This window comes from Prionailurus viverrinus, chromosome B3 (genome assembly GCF_022837055.1).
Source record: "Prionailurus viverrinus isolate Anna chromosome B3, UM_Priviv_1.0, whole genome shotgun sequence".
NCBI classification, from domain to species: Eukaryota; Metazoa; Chordata; class Mammalia; order Carnivora; family Felidae; genus Prionailurus; species Prionailurus viverrinus.
In genome coordinates this window covers 106481447-106507137 of record NC_062566.1, presented here as the reverse complement: position 1 = coordinate 106507137, position 25691 = coordinate 106481447, and the positions used below count along the sequence as shown (strand labels likewise).

At 41.3% G+C, this 25691-nt stretch overlaps 1 protein-coding gene and 1 long non-coding RNA gene across 5 annotated transcripts; one reads left to right on the top strand and one right to left on the bottom strand.

Annotated features, from left to right (window-relative positions):
• The first annotated feature begins 181 nt into the window (after positions 1–181).
• ZBTB25 (zinc finger and BTB domain containing 25) lies at positions 182–25691 on the top strand. Of its 3 annotated transcripts, XR_007152908.1 has the most exons (5): positions 182–589; positions 13546–13725; positions 17242–18185; positions 22826–23007; positions 25662–25691. XR_007152908.1 is itself a non-coding variant. In XM_047862326.1 (4 exons), the coding sequence occupies exons 2-4, from the start codon at positions 13553–13555 to the stop codon at positions 22918–22920; spliced, it is 1212 nt and encodes a 403-aa protein (XP_047718282.1). In that variant the 5' UTR covers positions 182–589; positions 13546–13552; the 3' UTR covers positions 22921–23158. The 3 variants fall into 3 exon arrangements, 2 of the variants coding, with proteins under 2 accessions (XP_047718282.1, XP_047718280.1); XM_047862326.1 differs by lacking the exon at positions 25662–25691 and having other exon boundaries at positions 22826–23158; XM_047862324.1 differs by lacking the exons at positions 22826–23007; positions 25662–25691 and having other exon boundaries at positions 183–589; positions 17242–18892.
• On the bottom strand, positions 18281–24220 carry LOC125167735 (uncharacterized). Of its 2 annotated transcripts, none has more exons than XR_007152911.1 (3): positions 23849–24220; positions 23206–23298; positions 18281–18407 (listed from the first exon to the last, which is right to left on the bottom strand). It is a non-coding gene; the product is annotated as an uncharacterized LOC125167735 (long non-coding RNA). The 2 variants fall into 2 exon arrangements; XR_007152912.1 differs by lacking the exon at positions 18281–18407 and adding an exon at positions 21109–21248.

Below are 25691 nucleotides of genomic sequence, written 5' to 3'. Positions count from 1 at the left end.
CTGCCATGGGCCTGTCCGCCTCTGGCCTTGAGTCACTTCCCCCGCCATGCCCCACCCCGCCCAGCCCGCCTCCCCCCGCACCCCCCCTCAGGCTCCAGCGGCTCGGCCTCCTTGGCCCCGCGCCCCCACCCCTCTTCCCGCGAACACGCGGGCGCATCCTTCCCCACCCCCACCCCCGAACTGAGGTAGTGCTGTGCTTCTGCACACCCTGGGGAAAGTCCCCGGGTCACGCGGTTGTGTGTGGGGAGCCTGTGACGCTCAAGCTCATCTCCACGCTTCCGCCTACAGAGTCACGACTGAGGACCGTGGCGGAGGTGCCCAGAGCGCGGGCCGACCCCCGCCTAGCCTCTTGAGTAGGCAGGCGGGCGGGCGGGCGCGCACGTACGCACGCACTCTTCTGCCCCCGCTCTCCTCGTTCCCCGGCTACCAGGCGCGCGGTCACGTGGGCCCATCGCGGGGCGGCCGGCGCGGGAAGCCGCGCGAGAGCGGACCGTGGGGTGCGTGAGCCGGCGCCGCCGCGTGACGTGCGCGGCGCGGGAGCCGCCCCTCCCGCACGGTGGAGCCGGCTGGCCGCCGCGGCGGCGTCTGGGTAAGCGACGCGGCCCGGCCCCTGTGGGCTGCTCCGGGCTCAGTCCCTCCCGCCGCGAGCCGCCCGGGGCGGCGGCCTGCAGCTGCGCCGGTCGTGGGACAGATGCAAGTAGCTGGGGAGAGGGGTGTTCTGGTCCGTTTGACATGTCAATCAGGGCACAGGAGGAAAATGGCAACCGCGAGGGAGCGCTGGGCCGAGGATGCCCAGAACCACCTTTCGCTGCCCGCAGAAGGCGGCTGTCGGGGCCTGACCCCGCGTGGGAACCCCCGCCAGCAGGCCTGCGGCGTTCCCCGGGCGGCCGCGCGGACCCTTCTCGCAAGTGGGCGGGTCTCGTGGTGCAAACTGCGAGACGCTTCGGCCACTGTCCTCTCCCTCCCCCACCCCTGTTTGTGATTACCCCGTTTCTAGGGCAGGAAGTTCCTCCCCCCTTCATAATTCATTTCTTCCTTTTTTCGGATTATATTGATTTCATTCTGAGTAAATCCAGTTTTTCTTTTAAAAGTTTGCCCCATCATTCACTGCTTACCTAGCACTTGTTATTTGGAAAAATCAAGCCGCTTAGGCAGCACCTAGAGCTGTACTTGGAACTTGATAGTAGCTAATGTGTTTCCTAAAGTAACGCCCGGTTCCCCCGGGGAATTATATTTGGTATTCGTTCTCTTGAGACTCGGGTCTTTTGGCAGAACTGTTGATTCTCACAGGAGTTTGTCAAGCGTGTAAGGTATACGTTGGAATGACATTTTAAAGCTGCAAGGGGCCTTAGAGGAAATCCAGTTCATCCCTCTCACTTTACAATCAAAGACACCCGGCCTAAAGAACGTGTAGCTTGGTCGAAGCCCTACATCTTTTGAGTAACTGGACCGTAGGGCTCTAGGCCTTGATTATTGGGCTCTCCACCACGCCAGGAGCACAGTGCCGGTTTAACCCACTCACTGTAGAGACTGTCTGCCAGAGGTGATATACTTGCCTTGATTCAGATTATTGAGAAACCAGGCTTGGCCATGGTGTGATGGCTCTGTTATTTTAAGGAATGGGGTTGGCATTATCTCTAGGTGAAATAGACTCCCTATGATGTACTTTGGGGCTCAAAGCCTGTCTCCAAAATTCAGCCGTATTATCTGCAAGAATAACCAATGTTTGCAGCATTGGTTGCTTCCTTAGGTTAAGGCATCAAAGATCTGTTTAGCAAGCAGTCTGGATGTGTTTTGGTTAAGGGTAAACTATCCATGGTCAGAAAACAGTCCCTTAATAGGGCGTAGAATACTGGGATAGCACGTGTAATAGATTCATTTTGGTTTTGTTTGTTTGTTTGTTTGGAATAGATTAGTTCTGATAGCTGGGAGGTTATGGGAAACCGTGGAAGGTCACAAGGATGGTTAGCGACAAAGCAGGGAGGGGCGTCACATGACGTGCTATACCTTTTTGCCCAGCCCTTCTCTGAATGTCTTATTTGGAAGCAGTGGAAATGGATTCTCCTCAGGTTGTTCGCTGTGTATTGAGCACCAGCAGTGGCTAGCCACTTTCAAAGATGAATTTTGAGTACTTAATAAAAAAGGAGGTAGCGAGGAAACAGAGGATTTACCTGTCTTCTGTGATACTGTCATTTACAGCAGAATTCAAGGCCAGATCACTTATCTCACAAGTCCAGTCAGTGCTCTTGTGCATTGTATCTTGCTACGACTTCAAGCCAGGAAAAGGATGAGAGAATCGCCTGTGGCTGATTTATTGGCGCCTGTGGTTGCCCAGAGAGGCTGAGCAGGACTTTCAGCTGCCCTCTTTGCCTTAGAAAATGGAGCTGTGTGCTTCCACCCTATCTCCTGAGGGGAATGGGCAGGAGCCAGGCTGTCTAGCTGGGGAGGAGGGGCCCAAGAGTCTTGGCCGTAAAATATCCTGGCAAAGGCAGTGCTGGGAAGTGTTGCATAATGCCCTCCCCACCACTGAACCAAAGTGATTTATTTACTATGGCCCATAGGTGGTGCTTGACCATCTTGTTACAGAAAAACTTGTCTTTTTTTTTGTGTCATAATAGGGCCAGAACAGAGTTGGGGTTTTAGATTATTGCAGGGGTTTTTTTTTTCCCCTTGTCTTAAAAAAGCAGTGCAGGTGCTCTTATCTTGATAAATTATAAAGTACTTGTACACCACTTCCTGTGCTCCGTTTTTGCTTATTTATTCCAAATTGCATGCGAACGTCAGTCTTTTGAGAGAAGAATGCTAAGAAAAGTACTATTCCAGTTGATAGTTATCAGCACAGGTTATGGAATCAGACCTAGCTCTTGATCCCCACTTTATACTATCTGCTAGTTGTGGGTACTAAGTCTAGGTTTTTCCTCATCTGTAAAACGGAAATAAAAATAACGCATAGTCAAGGTGAGGACTAAAAGGGAGAATGTACATAGAGCACTTAGCACAAGGCCTTGCATATAGTATTTACTCATTATAATAGTAGGTACTTTAACTAGAACAGTATTATTTTTTCTAGGATACTAAAGATATTGCTACTTGAACTTGTTTAGGGCGAGTGGAGTAAGAGGAAAGTATTTGAAACAAACATCAGTTTTAGGATTAGTAATTTATTCACACATCTGCTTTCCCTTTGCCAGTAGGAATTTTTTTTTAATCTTTAAAAAAATTTTTTTTTCATGTTTACTTGTTGTGGGGGAGGGTAAAAGAGAGTGGCACACAGAATTCGAAGCAGGCTCCAGGCTCCCAGCTGTCAGCACAGAGCCCCATGCGTGGCTTGAACTCACGAACCCGAACCCGTGAGATCATGACCTGGGCTGAAGTTGGACGCTTGACCAACTGAGCCACCCACACACCCCTTTTTAAATCTTAATTGAAGAAAAAAATGTTTATAGTATTGTTAGTTATTTTTGAAATTTTTCTAATTTATTTCTTCCCTGTACTTATCAGTCATATAATGACTTTTGGTTCCTTGTGAAAAACTCTAGGCACTTTAAGCAAAATTAACCCATGTGGATAACATGTTTGTGGAACGTTCTGTAGCAAAGGAAGTACTGGTTCACCTATATTCAGAAGTAATAATTATTCTTGTTTATACTGTATTCTAGATCTGTACTAGCATTGTCGTTTTCCAGCTTTCTGCTGTCCTTTGAGTAGCTTTTTTTTTCTTTCAGAAATGCAGTCATTATTTTTTTTAGTGGACTAAGAAGACCGTTTATTTTCCTTCACAGGGTTCTGATTTTTTTAAGGTCCACTAGCTGTTTGCATTCACCAGTATTAGCATTCATGTTTGCCTGGTGCTGCGGCTTTATCAGGCATCCCACATGTTGGTTAGATGGGGGTTAGAGATGTAGTAGGCTGGCTGGGTCTGGCAACAGGCAGGAGGCCCCAAACTAACGTTTCCCTGTTCCGTTAAAAGTTTCTAAGAGCATAACTGCTCTTCCTGTGTCTTCTACCACGTCTGCTTCTTACCCTTTTTTCTAGTATTTTTAGTGATTTTCATAAGCAGATCCTAGAATTACTGTACGTTTTATCTCAGTATTTTCAGATTTGTGATTTCCGTGTCATTTTCAGATATTATGAAAATAGGCATAATGGTGTCTGAGAGGACATACCTCTTTTTCCTAAATACTTCTTTAGAAGAAGTCTGGAAATGATGTGTTCCTCCTCTGCCCCCAGTGCCCATTCTACTAGTTTGGGAGCACTTTTGTTTCTTAGGATCTGGCTAATTTTTTTTGTTTAACATTAGAAGTACAATAGTTGATTTTTCATTTAACGTAATTGGTATAATTCCCACATTTTGAGAACTTCTTGTAAAATTGCTTCTTTTTCTCTGAAACTATAGAGTGAAATATTCTCTTCGGGTTGCTTGGTTCCCTTCTAATACAGTGGTTCTTAACTGAGGCATCATATTAGAACTACCTGAAGAGCTTTTTAAAAAAGGATCTGAGCCTCACAGCAATTCTCTTTGGGTTAGCGTGGAGTAGAACGCAGGCATCAGTACAGCCCCTGCATTTTAAGTTTTACAGTACAGTCAGTGATAAGAGCTGTTCCATGATAAAATGATCTCTGCAAACATTCCTTCTCTAGATTATAAACTGTTACACCTCCACAGTCATGTGAAAATACCATTAAAAAATTAAAACCATTGTATAAAGTCTGTTATCACTTGGCACTTTGAATATATTTGCTTTTATCTTTGTATTTATAGCCATGAGTAAGTATCTCAAAAAAGCTGTACACATTCCTCTGCCAACTTTTCTCTTTGTCTATTAATTATAATTAATAATAAAGTCACAATGGTAGGAACCACAGAGAAAATATCTAAGACTGTTTATTTTCTACGGCAACAGATGTCTTATACCTATGTCTCTTTTTTATTAAAGATTCATACAGCCTGAGAGAATGAAAAGCTGTGTATTCAAGGATATCGTCTATCGTCTGGCTACCCTAGATCTGAGAGTCCAGTCTAATACAATAAATATTTTTTAAATAAATGAGAATAAATAATATAAAATAAGTAAAAACTAAAAGATGTTAAATGTCAGCTTTTTATTAAACAAAAATAGATACCGGTATAAAGCTGTTCTAGTTTACTTAGTTTGAGCTAATCCAGAGTTACTGCAATTGAGTTAGTAAATAAGATTTTGTAGTTTTTCTTAAATATCAATACTGATTTTATTATTACAGTATAAATACCACTTTGATAATAGATAAAGCATCTTAAGATGAAGTACTCTTTCATTATGACTATGGTATTTGTCAATTTAATAAAATGTATAAAATTATTTTTCTGCAACCTCTCTCACATCTTAAAATTGCCACCCCAGATTCGTTTTTTCTTAACTTTTTTTTTCCCTCCCAGATTGAGGGAGGGAGAGAGAGAATCTTAAGCAGTCTCCATGCCCGGCACAGAGCCCTGTGCAGGGCTTGAGCCGAAGTCAAGGGTTGGACACAACCAACTGAGCCACCCAGTTGCCCCTCCACCGGAAATTCTTAAATGTAACTTCTAAGATCTTTCTGCATGCATAGAAAGCTTTGGCTGTTCCACATAGTAGAGAAAATAGAATTGATGGTCAAAGAAATAATGAGCAAAGGCTATATGAAAAGCTTAGCTAATAATTTGCAAAGTAGGTTGCATTAGTAAATGTTTTTAATAACTCTGTGGTGGATTGGCTATACTGACATGAGATAAAATCTGGTTGTGTTGCCTTGAAACATCAAAGGTCTATTATTATGCAAACAAGTTTGAATGAGCCTATTATATATGTAAGTTGTGGTTTTTGTGTTTTTTTTTTTAACAGATCTGAGTTTTTTTCATTGTATACACTTGGAAAAATTTCCCCCTTATTCAATTCAATATATTTGTAAAATCTGCATCAGTATGTATATTAAAAGTTTTACATGGGGGTTGTAAAGAAAGGGCATGAGTTTAAAGTCAGACTTGAAGGGTGCCTGCGTGGCCCAGTTGGTTGAGCATCTGACTTCAGCTCAGGGCATAATCCCCCAGTTCATGGGTTTGAGCCCTATATTGGGCTCTGCTGACCGCTCATGGCTGGAGCCTGCTTCAGATTCTGTGTCTTCCTCTTTCTCTGCCCCTCCCCCACTCGGGCTTTGTCTCTCTTGCTCTCAAAAATAAATAATAAACATTAAAAAAAAAAAAAGGAATTGTCCTTGAGTAACTAATTAACTTTAACAAAAAAATAAAAATAAAGTCAGACCCGAAGTACTGTCAGTTAATGGCTAATTGCCTGACGTCGGGTACCTTTCCTGCCTTCCCTAAGCCTGTGCTTCCTCAGCCATAAAATGGAACCAATATAGTACCTGCTCTACTACCTCATAGGATCAAAAAAAGATAGCATAGGGCAGAGATTCTCAAATTATGGTGCAAGGACCCCCAGAGGTTCCGGAAACCTTTTCAGGATCTACAAGGATCTTGCTTTTGCAAGGCTGAAATATCTTACTATGCTTGAATCAAAACAACATGTGGCAGGGGCACCTGGGTGGCTCAGTTGGTTAAGCAACCGACTCGATTTCTTCTCAGGTCATGATCTGACAGTTTAGGAGATTGAGCCCTGAGTAGGGCTCTGACCTCAGAGCACATGGCCTGCTTGGGATTCTCTCTCTCAAAATAAATAAACTTTTTTTTTAAACGTTTATTTATTTTTGAAAGACACAGGGCGCAAGTAGGGGAGGGTCAGAGAGAGAGAGAGAAAAACACAGAATCTGAAGCAGGTTCCAGCCTCTGAGCTGTCAGCACAGAGCCCGACACAGGGCTCGAACTCAACAAATCCTGAGATTATGACCTGAGCCAAAGTCGGACAGTCAACCACTGAGCCACACAGGCGTTCCAATAAATAAACATTTTTTTTAATGTGGCAACAGATTATGTGAACAGAGAAGCAATGAACCCAGCTGTATTTTTTAGAGCCAGGCATCAGAAGATTGTTAACTATAAAACAATGTTACCCTTCCACTTAAAAAATATATGTAGTTATTTTTTTTAGAAAAAGTATATTTTATGTTAATATATAATGGGCTTACTGTTATTTTAAATGAATTAAAATTTTTAAAATGTCTCCCTTTTGGGGCACCTGTGTGGCTCAATCAGTTGAGCATCTGACTCTTGATGTTGGCTTAGGTCATGATCCCAGGGTCATAGGATTGAGCCCCACGTTGGACTCTGCACTGAGCATGGAGCCTGCTTGGGATTCTCTGTCTGTCTCTCTCTCTCTCTCTCTCTCTCTCTCTCTCTCTCTCCCCCTCTCCCCCGCCTTCCCCTCTCTCCCCCTCCCCCCTCTGCCCCTCCCTGGCTCACATGCTAGTACATTATGTCTCTCAAAAAAAAAAGTCTCACTTTTAATTTTTTATGTGGCAAATATTGATAAATATAATCCACATAAACAACAGCCTTTTGCAGTCCTTAATAGTGTTTAAGAGTGTAAGTGGATCTTGAGTCCAGGACTATTTAGAACTGATGAAGGGTGATAATGGCTGAGTAGTTCCTGTTGGGACAATTCTGAAATAAAAACTACATTTGACCCTTGCACTGAGTGGGGATTAGGGGTACCAACCCCTCTGCAGTTAAAAATCTGCATATAACTTGACTCCCTACCCTCAGCTTAACTGCTAAGAGCCTATTGTTGACTGGAAGCTTTACTGATAGCATAAACAGTGAACTAACACATTTTTTATATGTATTATATACTATATTATAATAAGGTAGAGAAAAGAAAACTTATTAAAATCATAAGGAAGGGGCGCTTGGCTAGCTCAGTCAGTAGAGCATTCGACTCTTGATCTCAGGGTTCTGAGTTGAAGCCCCATGTTGGGCCTAGAGCTTACTTTAAAAAAAAAAAAATCATAGGTCAGAGAAAATACATGTACAGTACTGTACTGTGTTTATGGAAGAAAATCCACATATAAGTGGACCTGTGCAGCTCAAACCAATGTTCAAGGGTCAACTGTATGAACTTGAAAAAAAGCTTTAGAAACTACCAGATGGCATTTGAAAGTGACAAAAATCAGGCAGAAACTGGAATAAGGTCTATACTTGGGAGAAGTGAACAGCAGTGGGCACATTTCCATTTCTATGGCTTTTATCCTGAGAGAAGACTCCTGTTGGTGACATGAGGAGATGGCTAAAATTAGGTTAATAACCTGTAATCTTACTTGCTTGAAGAAAAGAGGACAGAGTTCAGGGTGATCACACAGCTGGGAAGAAAAGGAAAATTCCAGAAAGGATGCTGGGAGGACCCCAAATACTGTATATTACTCAGCTTGAATCTCTTGCCAATCCCTAAACTTAGATGTATGTGGAGCAACCCCCATTCGGCACACCTGCTGAAAAAACTGAACCAGAGGGCAGGCAGAATTTGGAGTTTAAGTCCAACCAAGTTAATTATAACAACAAAGCAAAAACATCAATGTGTTTTGGAAGAATATTACAGAATCTAGAGTCTTTACTGCAGTAATCGCAATGTCTAGGATATTGTCCAAAATGAAACAAAACTATCACCCTAATTAATGAAGATTGATTTCAAGATGACCCAGAGGTTGGATTTGGCAGAGAAGATTTAATGTTTATTTTTGAGAGAGAGACACATAGCACAAGCAGGGGAGGGGAGGGGCAGAGAGAGGGAGACACAGAATCCGAAGCAGGCTCCAGGCTCTGAACCAATAGCACAGAGGCTCTGAACCAATAGCACAGAGCCTGGCGCGGGGCTCGAACTCACAAACTGTGAGATGACAACCTGAGCCAAACACTTAACTGACCGAGCCACCCAGGCACCCCTGGCAGAGAAGATTTAAAGTAGCTATTATAACTATGCTCAAGAACATAAAGTAAAGCGGTAATGGGCAAAGAAATAGGAAATCTCAGCAGAGAACCAGACACTAAAAAGGAATGAGATGAAAATTTTAGACCTGGAAATATATCTGAAATTAAAAATTCACTGAATGAGTTTAACAGAAATGACAAGAGTCCATGAATTTGAAGACAGGTTAATAGAAAGTATCACACCTAAAAGAGAAAAAGAGATTGTTTTATGTGAAAGTTCTGTATGAACTTCATCACTATATGTTAGCATCAGGGATTATTACTCTAGGTTTCTTTCAAGGCCTAAATTCAGCTCTTCCCTTTGCATATGGACTAACTTCATAGTATGTAAATCAAAGCCATCTACAGACTACTCTCACATTCTCCCCTCACCTCATCATCTCCTTGCCACCATCAGAAAGAAATCCCTCTCTTCTCTGTGGCTGAATACTACACTTAAGACTTCTGCTTGTGTTCCTTCTGGCTTCTAGAGACTCCACCCCTCTTCAGGCTGGAAGTCTTCTCCAAGCTGAAGCTGCCTATTCTCAGTGCCCTATCCTATCTGTACCTACCCTTTATGACGTGTGCTTTCTAACATCCTCTTGCAGTGAGATATTTTGCTCTTGCTGCTTTCCCATTGTCAAAGGTCACCAGAAACCTCTTGGTTCCCACACTTGGGGCATTTGTAATAGGCCTCATCCTCACGTTTGTCTGCAGCATTTTCCACCATGGAAAATGGAGGCTGTTGGGCTCCCCCAGCCAAGGCTCTTGCCTTTCCTTCACCATTCCCTTATATAAGAAAATATATTTTCTTATTTCTCCTTTTCTTCTTCTTGTGTCTTTTCTGTGTTGTTCAAGGATTCATTCTTAGCTTTTTTCCCCTCTTATTTCACTCAGTAGTCCCATCCACTCCTGGTGGCTTCGGTTGTGTAATTACTGAGGCCCTTCTCTCTGTGTCTAGCCCTGATCTCCAGAGCCCCGGTCCTCATGTTGTCTCATTGATCACCAAGCATTTCTACTCAGATGTCCTAGTGTGAACACCTTGAACTGTGTCCAAAATGAAACTTCTCTTTTATTAAGACAGCTTCTATGCCTATTCCCCAGCATTCTGGGACCCTGCCTTTGTATTGACACCTGACAGTTATTCTGCAAATACGACCTGAAGGGATGAACGAATTCTTCCAGTGACCCAAGCTGGAATTCTGAGACTCACCTTTGACTTGATATTCTCTGTGGCTTATCACTTCCAATCTGCTGCCAGGTCATGTCAGTTCTGCATCTGGTGCGTCTTTTTTTATTCCTTCATTCCCACTGCCATTACTTGGATATTACAGCAGACTCCTTGCTGGTCTTTATTTCTCCATACCTTTCCCTTGCTAATCTTTTTTATGTATTGTTACTAGAGCAGTTTGACTAACAGGCCTGATGATGATGATGATACTTGGTATTATGGGCCCCACTACTTTTAAGTGCTTATATGCATTATCGTATTAAATCTATATAACAACCTGTGAGATAGAGAGATACTGTAATTATCCATCCATAGTTTACAAGTAAAACCAAAGACCAGAAAGTTAAGTGTCTTCTCAAGATCATACAGCTAAATGACAGAATTGAAATTTTAATCCAAGCTGTCTAATTCCAGGGTCTGAGCTTTAACTACTATATGTTCTCCCTCCAGCAAAAACGTCTTAACAGTTCATCTCAAACACAACTGGAGTACCTTTCAGTTTTACAGTTGGTACCCTGTGTGAGCTAACCACATCTCGTTAGTCACTTACTTTTGTTTTTTCTATGCCCGACTGAATTCTTCAGTTACCTGTATATTCACACTCTTCCCTGTAATTCTATTCATCCTATCTTTTTCTGCCTGGAATGCTATGTTCATCCTCTGCCTGTCCATCTAAATAATGGCTTATTTTCCATTGAGTCACCTGCTGTTGATCCCTGCCCCCCCCCATAACATGTTCTCTGAACTGCTCTTATGACATTTATCACTTTTACTTTATATCATAATTATTATGTTTTATGTTTTGTCTCCCCTATTAGCCTGCAGTCTTGTTGATTGCAGTATCTGTGTAATTTTTTTTCAATCCTTAGGCCTTGTGTAATGCGTGCTTTCAAATAATTTTTTCTTTATTAAGTTTCTCTTCAAAAAAAATGTGTTCAGTAAGTGAAGAATTTAACTGTTACTCATAGACGATTAACCACAGCATTTTTGTGTATGTGGCTTTTTAGTGTGCCCTTTCTCATTTCCATGTGGTTCAATAGCTCATTATACTACTGCACTATATATAGACAGATAGATATAGATCTGGTGAAAATGTTTATGATCTGAGGTTTTGTTTTGCTTTAAACAATTTGTAAGGCTAGTTTAAGCTACTTTACTTTGAACCATTCATTGAATCTAAGACACATGTTTTTCACATGGTGAAATCTTCAGTATACCCAGTTTTATTTTGGTGTTTAAATCTCTCTCTAAATTGGTGGAGTTTAGGAATCTGGGTAATGTAGCAAATACAATAAGTAGTGACTTTTAGTCAAATGGCCTTTTGGAACAATACTTACAATTTGGATTTTTATTGAGGCTCGGGTCTCTGTAGGTTCTGTTATTTTCCTTATCTCATTACTGCTTACAGGCTTTTAAAATGAGATGGCAAGGAGTAAGAGTTTCGTTTTAATTTATTTTTTAATTGGGGGAGGCTTAGGAGAAACTTATGTGTGACTAAGTAGAATTTTAAAAAGCAATTTATGAATGTAGAACTAAAAGCAGCAAATTGCAGGATTCCTAAAGTACGCTATTATTTACTTACACTTTTAAAACATGCAAAATAGTACTCTCCCTTCTTAAGGGATATGTACAGATGCAGCAAGAACATAATGCTGTTACAAGACAGTCATAAACACCAAAGTCAGGATGATGACGGCCTTCAGAGGCAAGGTAGGAGGCAGTGCAAATGAGGGAGCGATGGCAGGGGGTCTCTGCCATGTTTGTAACGTTTACCTTATGTGCTCAGGGGTGGGTGGCTGCGTGTTTGTCCCATTGCTCTCTGTGCCTATTTGTCCATCTGAAATACTTCATAATTTTTTCTTTTAAAGTTTATTTTGAGAGAGAGAGAGGGAGGGAGGGAGGGAGGGAGGGAGAGAGAGAGAGAGAGAGAGAGAGAGAGAGAGAAAATCCTGAGCAGGCTCCACACTGTCAGTGCACAGCCCGATGCGGGGCTCAAACTTACAAACCGTGAGATCATGACCTGAGCCGAAACCAAGAGTCAGAAGCTTAACTGACTGAGCCACCCAGGCGCCCCAAGGCTTCCCTGTGTGTCTTGATGTATAACCTGACCATTCCCTAAGCATCTCCAGTTTGTGGGTCATGTTCCCTCTGAAAGGTGGAAAGGGAGGACATTTGGGCTCGGGAGCCCAGTAACTGGGTTTGAATCCCCCGCTCTCCCACTTACTAGCAATATGACTTGAGTCCGTTTATTCTGCACTGATTCAGTTTCTTCATCTGTAAGGTGCATTGCTTACTCCCTTTCTTGTAGAGTTGTATTGAGAATTAAGTGAGTAGAAAGTTCCTAAGGGAAAGGAAACACCGTTAAGTGTTAGCTGGTTCTATTATATAATTGATCACTCAGCTGTCTGCTGCCCAAGCTGTGGCCAATCTCCAGACAGCTAACCCCACACTTTCAACGCTGACCTCTTTGACTTTGGTCTCTGGCTAGTGAGGAAACTTCATTCTCTTTTGCAGAAATTGCTCTTTTAGAGAAGGTTTTCCCAGCTTGCCAGTGATGACCTTCGTACCCGGCTGCCTTCTCCTTAAAACACTGGTGGCTGTCTACACAGTTGGGGAGGAGGTGGTGAAGCGGGGCCTCCCACCTTCGTGTAACGACAGCACTCAGTACCCTTGCTGCTCACACTGCTCTCCCTTGCTGGCAGAATTCTTCTGCGTGTTCTTTCTCATGCGTGATTTTTCCCAGGACCAGTGGTCCCATTCTGTATTGTTTCTTCAGGAGCCTCCATACTTGTATGTATGTCTGAATCCAGTTAATATCAGGGTATACGCTCTTTCCCATAGGGTTTCAGGCCCCATGTAAATCGGGGGATGTGGCTTAGTATCTATTTTAAGGGCTCCTGAATGTACTGTGACTGACACATTTCCCAAACATTGTATGATAGTCAGGAGGCCAGTGTCCCCTGACCACATAGAGGATTCCTAAGGAGCAGTAACACCTCTAGCCCAGCCAGGACACTGTTAAGTTATTAACAGTTATGGTTAACATTTGAATAGCAGTTTCCATCACGAGGTGGTTGTCACATAACCTCACTCATTTAGCTCTGAGGAATGGGTGAGCATCTCAATCCCATTTTCCAGTGAGGAAACAGGACTGGTAACGTTGAGGTCAGATGGATTAAAAAAGGACAGCCTTCCTTTTGCTTCTGTGTCACTCATACCAAGCCACCCTCTTACCAAATGAAAAAAGACCATATTTTACCGTTTTCGAAGAATTGGTATTTTCATAAGGAGGGGATTTCATGTTAGCTAGGTTTGGGGTGAAATTAACAGTATTAAAAACTATTGAATAATCTCGTTTAAATTTAGGTGTCCTTGTACTCTAGATGTGTGTGAACTGTAGCTAATTTTGTAAAAAAAAACAAACAAAAATTGTGCTTTTTCTCAGAGCCACAATGGACACAGGTAGCCATAGCCTTGTCCTCCTGCAGCAGCTGAACATGCAGCGAGAATTTGGTTTTCTGTGTGATTGCACAGTTGCTATTGGAGACGTTTACTTCAAAGCCCACAGAGCAGTGCTTGCTGCTTTTTCTAACTATTTCAAGATGATATTTATTCACCAAACAAGGTAAGGATGTGCTTTTGTAAATCAGAAGAATTTTAAATATTGTGATATAACTAAACCTTATTGTAACATCATTTGGGGTATTCTTTGTCATGGGGTCACCTTAAGAAATAAAAAAAAGTTATGTATTTTTTTTCTACACATCCAGTAATTCATCTCTGTGTGTAGGATCCATGGTGGAAGGTAAAAATGAAAACAGTAATAGCTAAAAGTTATTGGAGGCTTATCCCATACCCAAGCACTAAGTATTTACCTAATGTACATTCTACTGTTACGCACACTATTTTAGTTTATTTGTTTATTTATTCTTGAGAGAGAGAGAAACAGAACACAGTGTGGGGGTGGGGGTGGGGATTGCGGGCAGAGAGCAAGGGAGACAGAATCCCAAGCAGATTCCACACCATTAGCACAGATCCCAATGCGGGACTCGAACTCATGAACTGTGAGATCATGACCTGAGCCGAAATCAAGAGGCAGATGCTTAATCGACTGAGCCACCCAGGTGCCTCTTATCCACACTATTTTAGAGGAAAGGAGACTGAGGTTGAAGTAAATAATTGGTCCATCCAGGATTATAGCCCCCCAATAAGTTACACTCAAATACAGATACGTGTTTTTAAAGATCTGTGTTCTAACCCACTAAGTTTAAAAAAAAATTTTTTTTTCAACATTTTTTATTTATTTTTGGGACAGAGAGAGACAGAGCATGAACGGGGGAGGGGCAGAGAGAGAGGGAGACACAGAATCGGAAACAGGCTCCAGGCTCTGAGCCATCAGCCCAGAGCCTGACGCGGGGCTCGAACTCACGGACAGCGAGATCGTGACCTAGCTGATGTCAGACGCTTAACCGACTGCGCCACCCAGGCGCCCCTAACCCACTAAGTTTTTGATACCTGTTCTGTAGCACTTTCATAGCAAGGCCTTAATGTCATAGTTCTACCCATCTTATATTCCATACTATAGTTCAAAAGTCATTTGTTTCAAATACTATTTTCAAAAAGTGCTTTGATGTTTTGAATTTACATCTATGTTTTTTTAAAGGACCGTGCATGAAATACTAGGAGTCTAGCCTCAATTACACATTTTTATTTACCCATTCATTCATTCAAGTATTTATCAGGTACTTAATGTCAGCACTGTGCTAGACCCCAGTAACAGGCTAATTATGCTCCCTGCCCTCAAGGGGTTAATAGTCTCATAGATAGTGCACGTAAGGAAAATAATCGCAGTGTAATTGATCTGTCTGTGCCTCAGTTTCCTTCTATGTAAGACACTGGCATTGTATGTGTACTCACCCCATGGTGTTGAGATTTAAATGGATTAATAATATTAAAATGCTTGGAACGGAGCTTTGCACTGTCAGCTACTGCTATCAATAATTAACGTGATACGTCTATAATAGAAGTGTTGTAGAAGGTAGAGTGGAGTGTCAGCAGCTCTATTTTGAGGAGGTTGGAATAGGCTTTATTGAGGCCCTGTATCTTGAAGGATCAGGAGGAGTTTTCCGGATGTTGTAGAGGAATGCAGGAAGGTACGTTGCAGGCAGAGGGAAAAGTGCACGGAAACATAGGCAGATATGAACCAGGCTAGTACACTGAGGAAACGGAGTACGTCAGAATGACTGGAATGCATGGCACAAGGAGGGACGAGGTTGGAGGGGAGGACATGTCATAGTTAGGGTCAGTGTCGAAACTGGATTAGAAACAGTACCTTCACATCAGTCTCCTCTAAGAGCTGTGAGTTGGTTCAGCTCCCAAAGCGCCTGTGCACTTTGCACCATGCAAAGTGTGCATGGCACCATGCACGCTGAACTAAATCCAAGAGATGCAAAGGTGTCAGGCCTGCTGTCTGGTATGTCTGTTGAGCAACTAAAAATCCTCAGTTAACAAAGCTCTGTACCGATATAAAAAAGCCCTGCCACAGACCCTGGAAGTGGGTGGGTGAGAGCTAAGAGTGAAACCCAGGAGGCAATCCCGAGATACGGGGACTAAAGAAATGGATTGTCGCTATACTTACTGACACCCAGTGCATTGTGAAGCATTCACAAAGTTTTGCTTCAGGGAAGGTAAGTCCGTTGACTGATTCTGTTGTTCCTTGACATCCAGCACTTCCCTCAGGTTCTGTTTATCCTCATCTTGCAGGGTGTTTCCCAATTTCTTGTTCACTCATTATTTCCACCTATTATCTGAATTCTAGATTCATATCTAAAAATTGGGCTTGGGGTTATTTTGAAGTTTTTCAAAGTTATGCCTGTATTCATTTGTGATGTAAAGACTAGATGTGTTAATATAGTTAGGAAGCCAAAATAAGATTAGTGCTATTTATTTATTTATTTATTTATTTATTTATGAGAGAGAGAGAGAGAGAGAGACAGAGAGACAGAGAGACAGAGAGACAGAGTGCGAGCAGGGGAGGGCAGAGAGAGAGTGAGACACAGGAACTAAGCAGCCTCCAGGCTGTGAGCTGTCAGCATGGAGCCTGATGCAGGGCTCGAACCCACGAGCCACGACATCATGACCTGAGCCGAAGTCAGATGCTCAACCTACTGAGCCCCCCAGGTGCCCCTGGGATTAGTGTAATTGAAATTCTAAATATTGCCAATTTCAATAGATCCTTTTAAATTTTTTAATATTTTTTATTTTGGTAAAATATATATAACATAAAGTTTGCCATTTGAACCATTTTCAGCATATAATTACTGGCATTAATTAATTTGCAGCGTTGTGCAACCATCACCGCTATCATTTCCAAAACTTTTCATCACCCAAAACAGCAACTCTGTGCCCATTAAGCAATAGCTCCCCATCTCTCCCGGCCCAAACTGCTGGTAACCTCTAATCTACTTTCTGTCTCCATGAATTTGCCTGCTCTAGATATTTTTTATAAGTGGCATCCTACAAAATGTGTCCTTCTGTGTCTGGCTTAGTTCACCTACCAGACGTTTTCCAGGTTCATCCATGTTGTAGCAGGTGTCAGAGCTTCATTCCTGTCTCTGGCTGAGTAATAGTCCGCTGTACGGACGGGCCACATTTTGTTTATCCAGGCACCTGTTGCTGGGCACTCGCATTGCTTCCACCTTTTGGCTAGTGTGAATAATGCTGTGGTGAAGACTGGCGTGCAGGTGTCCTTTGGGTCCCCATTCTCAGTTCTTTTGATTATATATTCAAAAGACTGGTAAGTTCCTTAACAGCAAGGGACCTGTTTTATTCATCACGTTTCTACTCCCTGGAAGCTTGTATAGGGCATATCACTTAGGAGTCACTAAATGTTGAACTCATCAGAACATCTGTGCGTGTTTCTTAACTTTAGGCGGTAGGTTGAAGACATGAAGACTTGTTGCTGGGCCACAGAGCTGGTGTATAGTGAAAGTTTAATTTTCTGTTGATATGTTTCATCAAGGCAGATTGCTAAGTTTGAACTTCTTGGGAAGAAATCACGTTAGCCTTAGACAGTATGCTGCTACCCAAAAGGCCAGCTGGTCATTTCATTTTGTGCGGTTCTGTTTTTTGTTTTTAACAGTGAATGCATAAAAATACAACCAACTGATATCCAACCTGACATATTCAGCTATTTGCTGCACATTATGTATACGGGGAAAGGGCCAAAACAGATTGTGGATCATAGTCGTCTGGAGGAAGGGATTCGATTTCTTCACGCCGACTACCTTTCTCACATTGCGACTGAAATGAATCAGGTGTTCTCACCAGAGACTGTGCAGTCCTCCAATCTGTATGGCATTCAGATCTCAACAACCCAAAAAACAGCTGTCAAACCAGGGCTGGAGGTCAAAGAAGCTCCTTCCAGTAACAGTGGCAACAGGGCTGCTGCGCAGGGCGACCACCCCCAGCTGCAGCTCTCTCTCGCTATTGGGCTGGATGATGGCACTGCCGATCAGCAGAGGGCACGTCCTGCTGCCCAGGCCTTGGAGGAACACCAGAAGCCCCCAGTGTCCATCAAGCAGGAGAGATGTGACCCAGAGTCTGTGATCTCCCAGAGCCATCCCTCACCCTCAGCAGAGGTGACAGGCCCCACTTTCACCGAAAGCGGTATCAAAATACACTTATGCCATTACTGTGGGGAACGTTTTGATTCCCGTAGTAACCTAAGACAACATCTCCATACCCACGTGTCCGGATCTCTCCCGTTTGGTGTCCCTGCTTCCATTCTGGAAAGCAACGACCTTGGTGAAGTGCATCCACTTAATGAAAACAGTGAGGCTCTTGAATGCCGCAGGGTCAGCTCCTTCATTGTCAAGGAGAATGAGCAGCAGCCTGACCACTCAAACCAGGGTACCACCGAGCCTCTGCAGATCAGCCAAGTGTCTCTGATCTCCAAAGACTCAGAGCCAGTAGAATTAAACTGTAATTTTTCTTTTTCAAGGAAAAGAAAAATCAGCTGTTCCATCTGTGGTCATAAATTTCTCCGAAAAAGCCAACTGCTGGAACACATGTATATACACAAAGGTAAATCTTCCAGATACAACCGATGCCAAAGGTTCAGTAATGCGGTAGCCCAGAGATTTCAGCCGTACTGTGACAGCTGGTCTGATGTCCCCCTGAGAAGTTCTTGCTTGTCGCAAGAACAGTTAGATTCATCCTGTGCCTTAGAGTCAGAGCTCACACAAGAAAGTGTGGACACTATCCTTGTGGAGTAGCAGTTTCTCCTCCATAATTTTTATATCAATTCTGAAAAAAAATCCACATGCATTTTTTTATTCATGAACTCTCTTCCTCCTCAACGTCTGTTCACTTTTTTCTTTGCCATTTATCCATAGTTTTAAGGTGGTATATATTAGGTCTTATTGTAAGGTATGTTATACACATGGCTATTAAAATGTAACCTTCAAGTAGAGCATGAACCGTTCATAAATCACAATTACGAAATCAGAAATCAGTGTAAGAATTATGGAACTTTAGAGTAAATATTTATAGAATTTCTAAGTAGAATCAGTAAAACCAAATTGAAAATGAAGTAAATGAAATTTTTTAAAGAATACTCTAGACTATCAGTTTTGGCTAATTTTTCACATGAATAAGCCACTGTAAAGACTATTTAAAAATATTTTCTGGGGCGCTGGGGGGGCTCAGTTGGTTGAGTATCCAACTTGGGCTCAGGTCATGATCTTGCCATTCTGAGTTCGAGCCCCACATGGGCTCTGCGCTGACAGCTCGGAGCCTGGAGCCTGCTTCAGATTCTTTGTCTCCCTCTCTCTGCTCCTCCCCCACTCACGCTCTGTCTCTCAATAATAAATAAACATTAAAGATTTAAAAATAATAAAAAACAATAATAATATTTTCTGCCACATAGGGAGTTAAAGTTATTTCTAATGCATAACTATATAATGTATAAAAATTTTGTTTTAAGGCATAGCTATAATAAATCATGAGTAGTTTTAAAATCACTTTTTACTTATTAGCTCTGCAGCATCTTGCATGGCTTTTATTTGTTTTTTCACATTGAGCATACCTCATTGTTAATGAAAAATATTTTAGTGAAAAGAGAGAAATGGAGAAGATTCAAACAGTAAAACAAAATCCTAAGCAGAGAAACAGAAATGTTCATACACCTAGATAAACAGAGCTTCAGACAGAACTGCCTTGACTAACACCAATGTTGTTACCTTAATCTAGAACGTTTTCTTAAGGATCTTAAGAGCAATTTGAGATTTTTTTTATGACCAGAGATTTACATCAGCTTAGAGAGGAAAATGATAAAATACAAATTGTCTTTCTACCCTCAGCGCCCGAGGATTTTCTAGGCTGCCTAAGTTGATGTTAATTTTCTGTCACTTGCAGAAGTAGTTTTTCAGTGACACAGTTTTCATTTTTTTCTGGTCCATAAAACTAACAGTACACACAGTGTCCTAGAACTATGTCTAAAGTCCATGATAGCTTTCCCTTTGTGAATAACCTTAGCTCCCTTTTATAACAGTGAAACTTACAAAGCTAAAACACCAGAAAAATTAACATGATGGGCTAAATGATAGATTGTCCTGCTTTATGTAGCTGGAGAATAGCTGGTCAAACTTCACCACAAAAGATAGAGCTAAATTGTTTCTGAAATGTTTAAATTTCAAAGATTGGTCAAGAATAACAAAGCAGAGAGGCTTTAAAACAGCCTCATCTTTTTTGTGTGTGCTGCCCTGTTAAATTCAAAGCCTCACAGACATTTTAATAAATCTGGCTTGTGAGGCTTACAATTTAACTGTATACAGAAACTCTGAGCTCCTTTATTGACTGCATCCTTCTGAAGACATCTCCTGACAGCATCAGAGTGGAGTCAGAAGGGAGCTGAAAGAGTAATCCAGCCCATTCTAAGGGCACAAAGGTTTTCTCTGGGTAAACACTGAGTTTAGTTGACTTATGAAGTGGTAAGTTATTCTTGATGGCTGAATGAAGAAACTACTGGGCATTGTCTAAGGCAGTAGCGTTTCTCCCTCAGACAAATGACTAAAACTTCCTGGGGTCAAGATTCTTATGTGTTGAGAATAAAATCTAACTAGCTGTTTTTATAGTAGCAGTTACATTGGGAGTGGCTAAAAACAAATGTGTTGCTCTTGGGGGTGAGAACTTCATCTAATCTTAAACTTAAGTCACTTAAACAATGATTCAAACTTTTCTGCCCTCAAAGATTTCATCTCATAGGGTGAACGCACATCTTAACATCAATTTCCTGTATTTTAGGCTATTCATGATATACTCCCCAGCCTTCTTCAAGTAAAATTTTATTTTTCGCACTAGGATGACAGTTTTTCTGATGTCTTCCTTCTCTGTTTTCTTCTTGCTCAGTCATTAGTCCTTGACACAAGAAGTGCATAGCTGAAGGGTGGGATTGCGGGTGCATATGAGTTGAGGTGTAGGGTAGCAGTTCAGGGCAGAGTCTGGAGAAATTGTGTTTGCTTGTGGCTGATTGGCCACAGCGGACATTAATTTAAAGCTGAAATATATTTATACTTATTAGATGTTAAGAACATAATGGTTAATTGTATTTTTGTTCTCATTCATTTAGTTCCTTTTAATGTTAGAAATTCAGAGCAAATATTCTTTCTTTTAGTCTTCATAATATTCTATTTTAGGGAGTGGGAAAATGTTAACTCCATTTTATAGGAAAAAAGTCCCAAAAGGTGGGTTGCAGAGAATCAGTGAATAGTGGTGTGGGAACTGACCCCAGTTTAATTTTTTTCATTCATTCAACAGGCATATTTTAAAAATAACTGTTACACGTATAATTAATACTGTGTCCTGAGTGTATTTTTTTAAGACTTGATTCCTTACTAAGAGAATCTACTTTGTATATATATAAAAAAAAAGGTTCTTTCAGTTAAACCCTTTAGTTTTGACCTCATCATCTGTAAAATGAGCTGTAATCTTAACCATATAATGTGGTTTGCATGATTACCAAGCTCTTAAAACTGGAAATGCTAGATGCACCTTAATTAATGTATGAGGCAAATACTAAGCAGACATTTTCTTCTTGGATCAACTTAGGATTCTCTCTTCTTTCCACATCCTACATATAGTTGTTTTCTGGAGAAAAACAGACTTGTTTCAGTATTTGTCCCTATTAGCATATTGTCAGAACTCTGGAACTCATAAGTGAAGTTTGCCTTATAAGAAAACCAAAATTTCTTGATTTCTATATCTTGAGATTATTATTTCTTGCTCTGTTTTTCTGATTTCTCACTTGTAAAGTGGACATAAACAATCCCTACCTCACAGGGGTGTTGTGAGGAATTGTGTTAAGTTCTCTTAATATTATTAATAAAAACCAAGCATATAAAGAAAACTACATATATTCTATAGCTAAACCTATTAACTTCAGTATTCCAACCTGTAAACTCTAGAATGTCTTAGAAGCAGTCATATACTATTTAATATTCAATAATTTTTTGACACAGTTCTTCCTTTTATTTTTTAGAAATACTCTAGAAACGGCAACGTTGCCAGAATTCCATTTCTATTGTAGTTTAATCAGTAGTATTTCTCTTTAGACTTTAGGAAGGGGGATATTCGTTCATTGGCATTATTGGGAATAAAACCTTGCCAATTTCAGCTTCATGGAAAGTTACCCCAAACATATTGTTTACACATGGAAAAAAAGAACAAAAGCAATGGAGAAAATATCATTTTCGTTTCTTTGCTGTAGGTCATCTAAAAAGTACATGGAGACAAGAAATAGAGTGGGGATAATAACATAGTTATTCATTATGTTCTATTAAAGTAACATTGGAAAGGCCTCACTTTAAACTGAAGGAAATACCTATTAATCATGGAAAAAGATAGTCTGGAAAATGGTATAATTCCATTAATGTTCATCTGCCCAGGCAAATTCTTAGTGTTGTAACCCAGATCCTTGATAAGTGTCATTTTTTAGTAGTAATTGAGGTAAAATAAGCCACACAAAGAGTTTTCATAATGTAATCTGTGTCTTTGTATGTTTTACGTTAAATGTAGCTCTAAGGGATTTTATTATAATTAATTTTTAAATTCCTAAGAGTGAAATCTGTAAATGATTGTTCTCTGCTGTACTTCTATGTTTGTATGGTTGGACTTTTTGAAAACTGGTGAGATTATACGGCCCCAAGTCTGGATGTCTTAAATACAAGGAATCACCAACTGCGATTTTTGTCTTCAAGACCTGGAAGAACCCGTTGTGCTGCAGCATGTTTCTGTGCCACGCGCGACTGCTTAGTAGACAACTGCTGCGACGCATCTGACATTAACTGCCATTGGCTCTTCCATTTTGTGCCAAATAAAGTCATTTAGTCAGCGTAGATCAAATATGAACTTAAAATAGTTTCAAAGAAACTTGGAATTCAAACACGTGTGCAAGAAGAAAGGCCCACAGAAGAAATCCTCCACATACAAGTAACACATGGCAAATTCAGGAGACCGCAGAGAATAGTACATTGTATGGTTAAACTCTTCCCACCTTACGCACTGTGAGTTTGCTTCCGACACATTAATTTAGAAAGTTTTGTATCCTCTATTTAGAATGAAAACAGTGGATTTCATGTATTTTATCACGACCAATAAATTAACGTGACTTGATCATAAACAAAACCTTTTTTAAGTGCGGCTTATAGACTGTTCTTATTTTACAGCAGTGTCTGCCAAGTGTTGTCATCCTAGCACTGGGGTAAGTAAGTCTCTGTGCCAGGGACCATCTTGGATGTGTAATGCAAAAATGCATCAGTGAGCCCAGGCCTTATCAACCATAACCTGTGTTAATAGAAGATTGGTGTCCCAATCAAATGCTTTCCAACTGCCATCTCTGGAAAGAAAGGTAACGTCTAGCCATTGCCCAGTAGTTCCCTGCTTTGCTTCTTTCTTTCTTCCCTGTTTCCTGTATTTTCTCTAGTAACCTAATGTACAACAGTGGTTCTCAACCAGCATGTATTACTCAGGGTTCTCCAGAGAAACAACCAATAGCGTGTAGTACAGAGAGAGAGAGAGGTTGATTGATTATAAAGAATGGACTCACAAATTTGGAGGCTGAGATGTTCCAAGATCTACAGTTGGCGAGCTGGAGACCCAGGAAAGCCGATGGTATCATTCCAGTCCAAAAGCCAGCAGGCTTGAGATCCACAAAGGCAGAAAAAGACCAATGTCCCAGATTAATAGGCAGGAGAAGTTGCCTTTACTCTCAAAGGGTCAGCCTTTTTGTTCTATTCAGTCTTCAGCTGGATGAGGGCCACTCACTTTAGGGAGCGCAGTCTGCTTTACTCAGTCTACAGATTCAAATGTTTATTTCATCCAAAGACACCTTCACAGACACACTCAGAATAATGTTTGCCCAAATATCTGTGCACCTGTGGCCAGTTGACACTGCCAGTTAACCATACACAGGGTGATCCCCCTTTCCCTGGGGACATTTCACAATGTAGAGATGTTTTTGGTTGTCACAACTGGGTTGGGCTGGGGAGGGGATAGTTGCTACTGGCATCTAGTGGGTAGAGGCCAAGGATGCTGCTAAACATCTCACAATGCAGGAGGCAGCCCCCACCCCCACCTCAAATAAAGAATTATCTAGCCCAAAACATCAACAGTGCTGAAGTCAACTAATCCTGGTCTAAAAGCTTAAAATAAATTTTGTGATGGTTGTCAAGAACTAAAGGAATACTTACCAAGTATGAGTTGCGTTAGTTCAGAATTAAACTCTCTTTGTATTATCTTCTATCCCAGGTCTTAAAAAATAAAAAAATGTGATTAAAAATCAGCTGTATTAAGCAACAAGGCAGTTTAAAATCTATTCACATAATGTTTGAATTAACCATGTCTAACACGGTCTCTTTGTGAAATTAACATGTGATCGTGGGTTATAATTTGTGTAAATTTTTAATCTGGCCAAAAGGTGGCACCCATGTATCTTTTAGAAATCCATTTTATATGACACTCAAATCTGGCATCACTATTTGTTTAATTCACTATTTAGTACTTAGTTAGCTACTGCTGGGTCTTATTTAGTCATGACTAATAAGAATTTTCCTAGAATTCTATAATATGTTGGGTACCTCTGTATTTTGACATCCCTCTTTAATCAAGAAGCTTCCAATTTACATGTAAATATTGCAACAGATGGGTTTTTTAAATATAACACTGTGACTGTTACATTGAGCTCATCTGAGGATTCTTCTAAGCCTTTAACATTAAGTCCTTGGCATTTTAGTCCCCATCAACATTTGCTTTTCTAACCAGACGTCAGACTCAGTTTTTGGTGTCCTGCCTGGTCAAGAGATAAATCCAGGGACATATGAGTAAATATTCCTTTGCTTCTTGCCTCCTGTTTCCTTACATTGACATCCTGTGAGATTGGCCTATAATTTTCTGGAGTTTCCTTTTTATTTTTTTTAATGTTTATTTATTTTTGAGACAGAGCGTGAGCAGGAGAGGGGCAGAGAGAGAGGGAGACACAGAATCGGAAGCAGGCTCCAGGGTCTGAGCTGTCAGCACAGAGCCTGACCTGGGGCTGGAACCCATGAACTGTGAGATCATGACCTGAGCCAAAGTTAGACGCTCAACCGCCTGAGCCACCACCCAGGCACCCCTGGAATTTCCTTTTTAACTATGGTTCAACAACTGATTTTCTAAGTTGGTGGGGTTTTTTGTTTTGTTTATTTTAAGTAATCTCTACACCCAGCGTGAGGCTGGAACTCATGACCACCAGATCAAGTCACATCTCTTCCGACAGAGCCAGCCAGGCACCCCTAAGCGGGTGTTTATTACCTTTCTTCCCTCCCTTCCTTCCAACCAGTTCCATTTTCTGAGTAAACTGAGACCTTCTTTAATAGAGTTCTTTTGCCTTCAACTCTTTTTGCCTTCCAATGCTGAGTGAATGCAGTGTGCCCTCTTTTTCCCTCCATCATTTCAGCTTGCAGTGTTGTTATTATTACCCTAGAACTTTGTATCTAATCACGAAATGCTTCTCTTAAATTCATTTTACAGCTGAGTAGCCAATTTGGAGAATGAACCCCCCTCCTCTCAGATAAACTATCTTTCATCGTTTAGCCGGTGTTGAAACTTTTTTCATTGAAACAACTTGGTGATATTGTATCAAAATTATAAAGTATCTTCCTCTAAACTATTAGAAAACTATGGTGTCCTTTCATGCCAGAAATCTGAAGGAACAGCAGGACCTTGGGGAGGGTTGTCTGCACACCTGAACTGGTCCTTGCTCTCCTGGGAACTGTGGGAGAGGCTTGTGTGGGAAGAGGGCCTAAGAAGGATGCCGTTGTCAGCTGTAGCTGTTACTCCTTGTTTGGTCTGTCTGAATTTCTGGAAGGTCCATGTTAGATTCCTGCGGACCAAATAGGCCCTGGAAGAATGAGGTCTTGTGAGTTTAGCTTTGCCACATTTTTCTGTAGTGGGAGCCATATGGTACTTAGTCCAAACCATATGTAGGTAAATATCTAATTAAGGAAATTTTTTTGTTGTTCTAAGTGCCTTGTAGGGAGAAACATCCAAAGAATC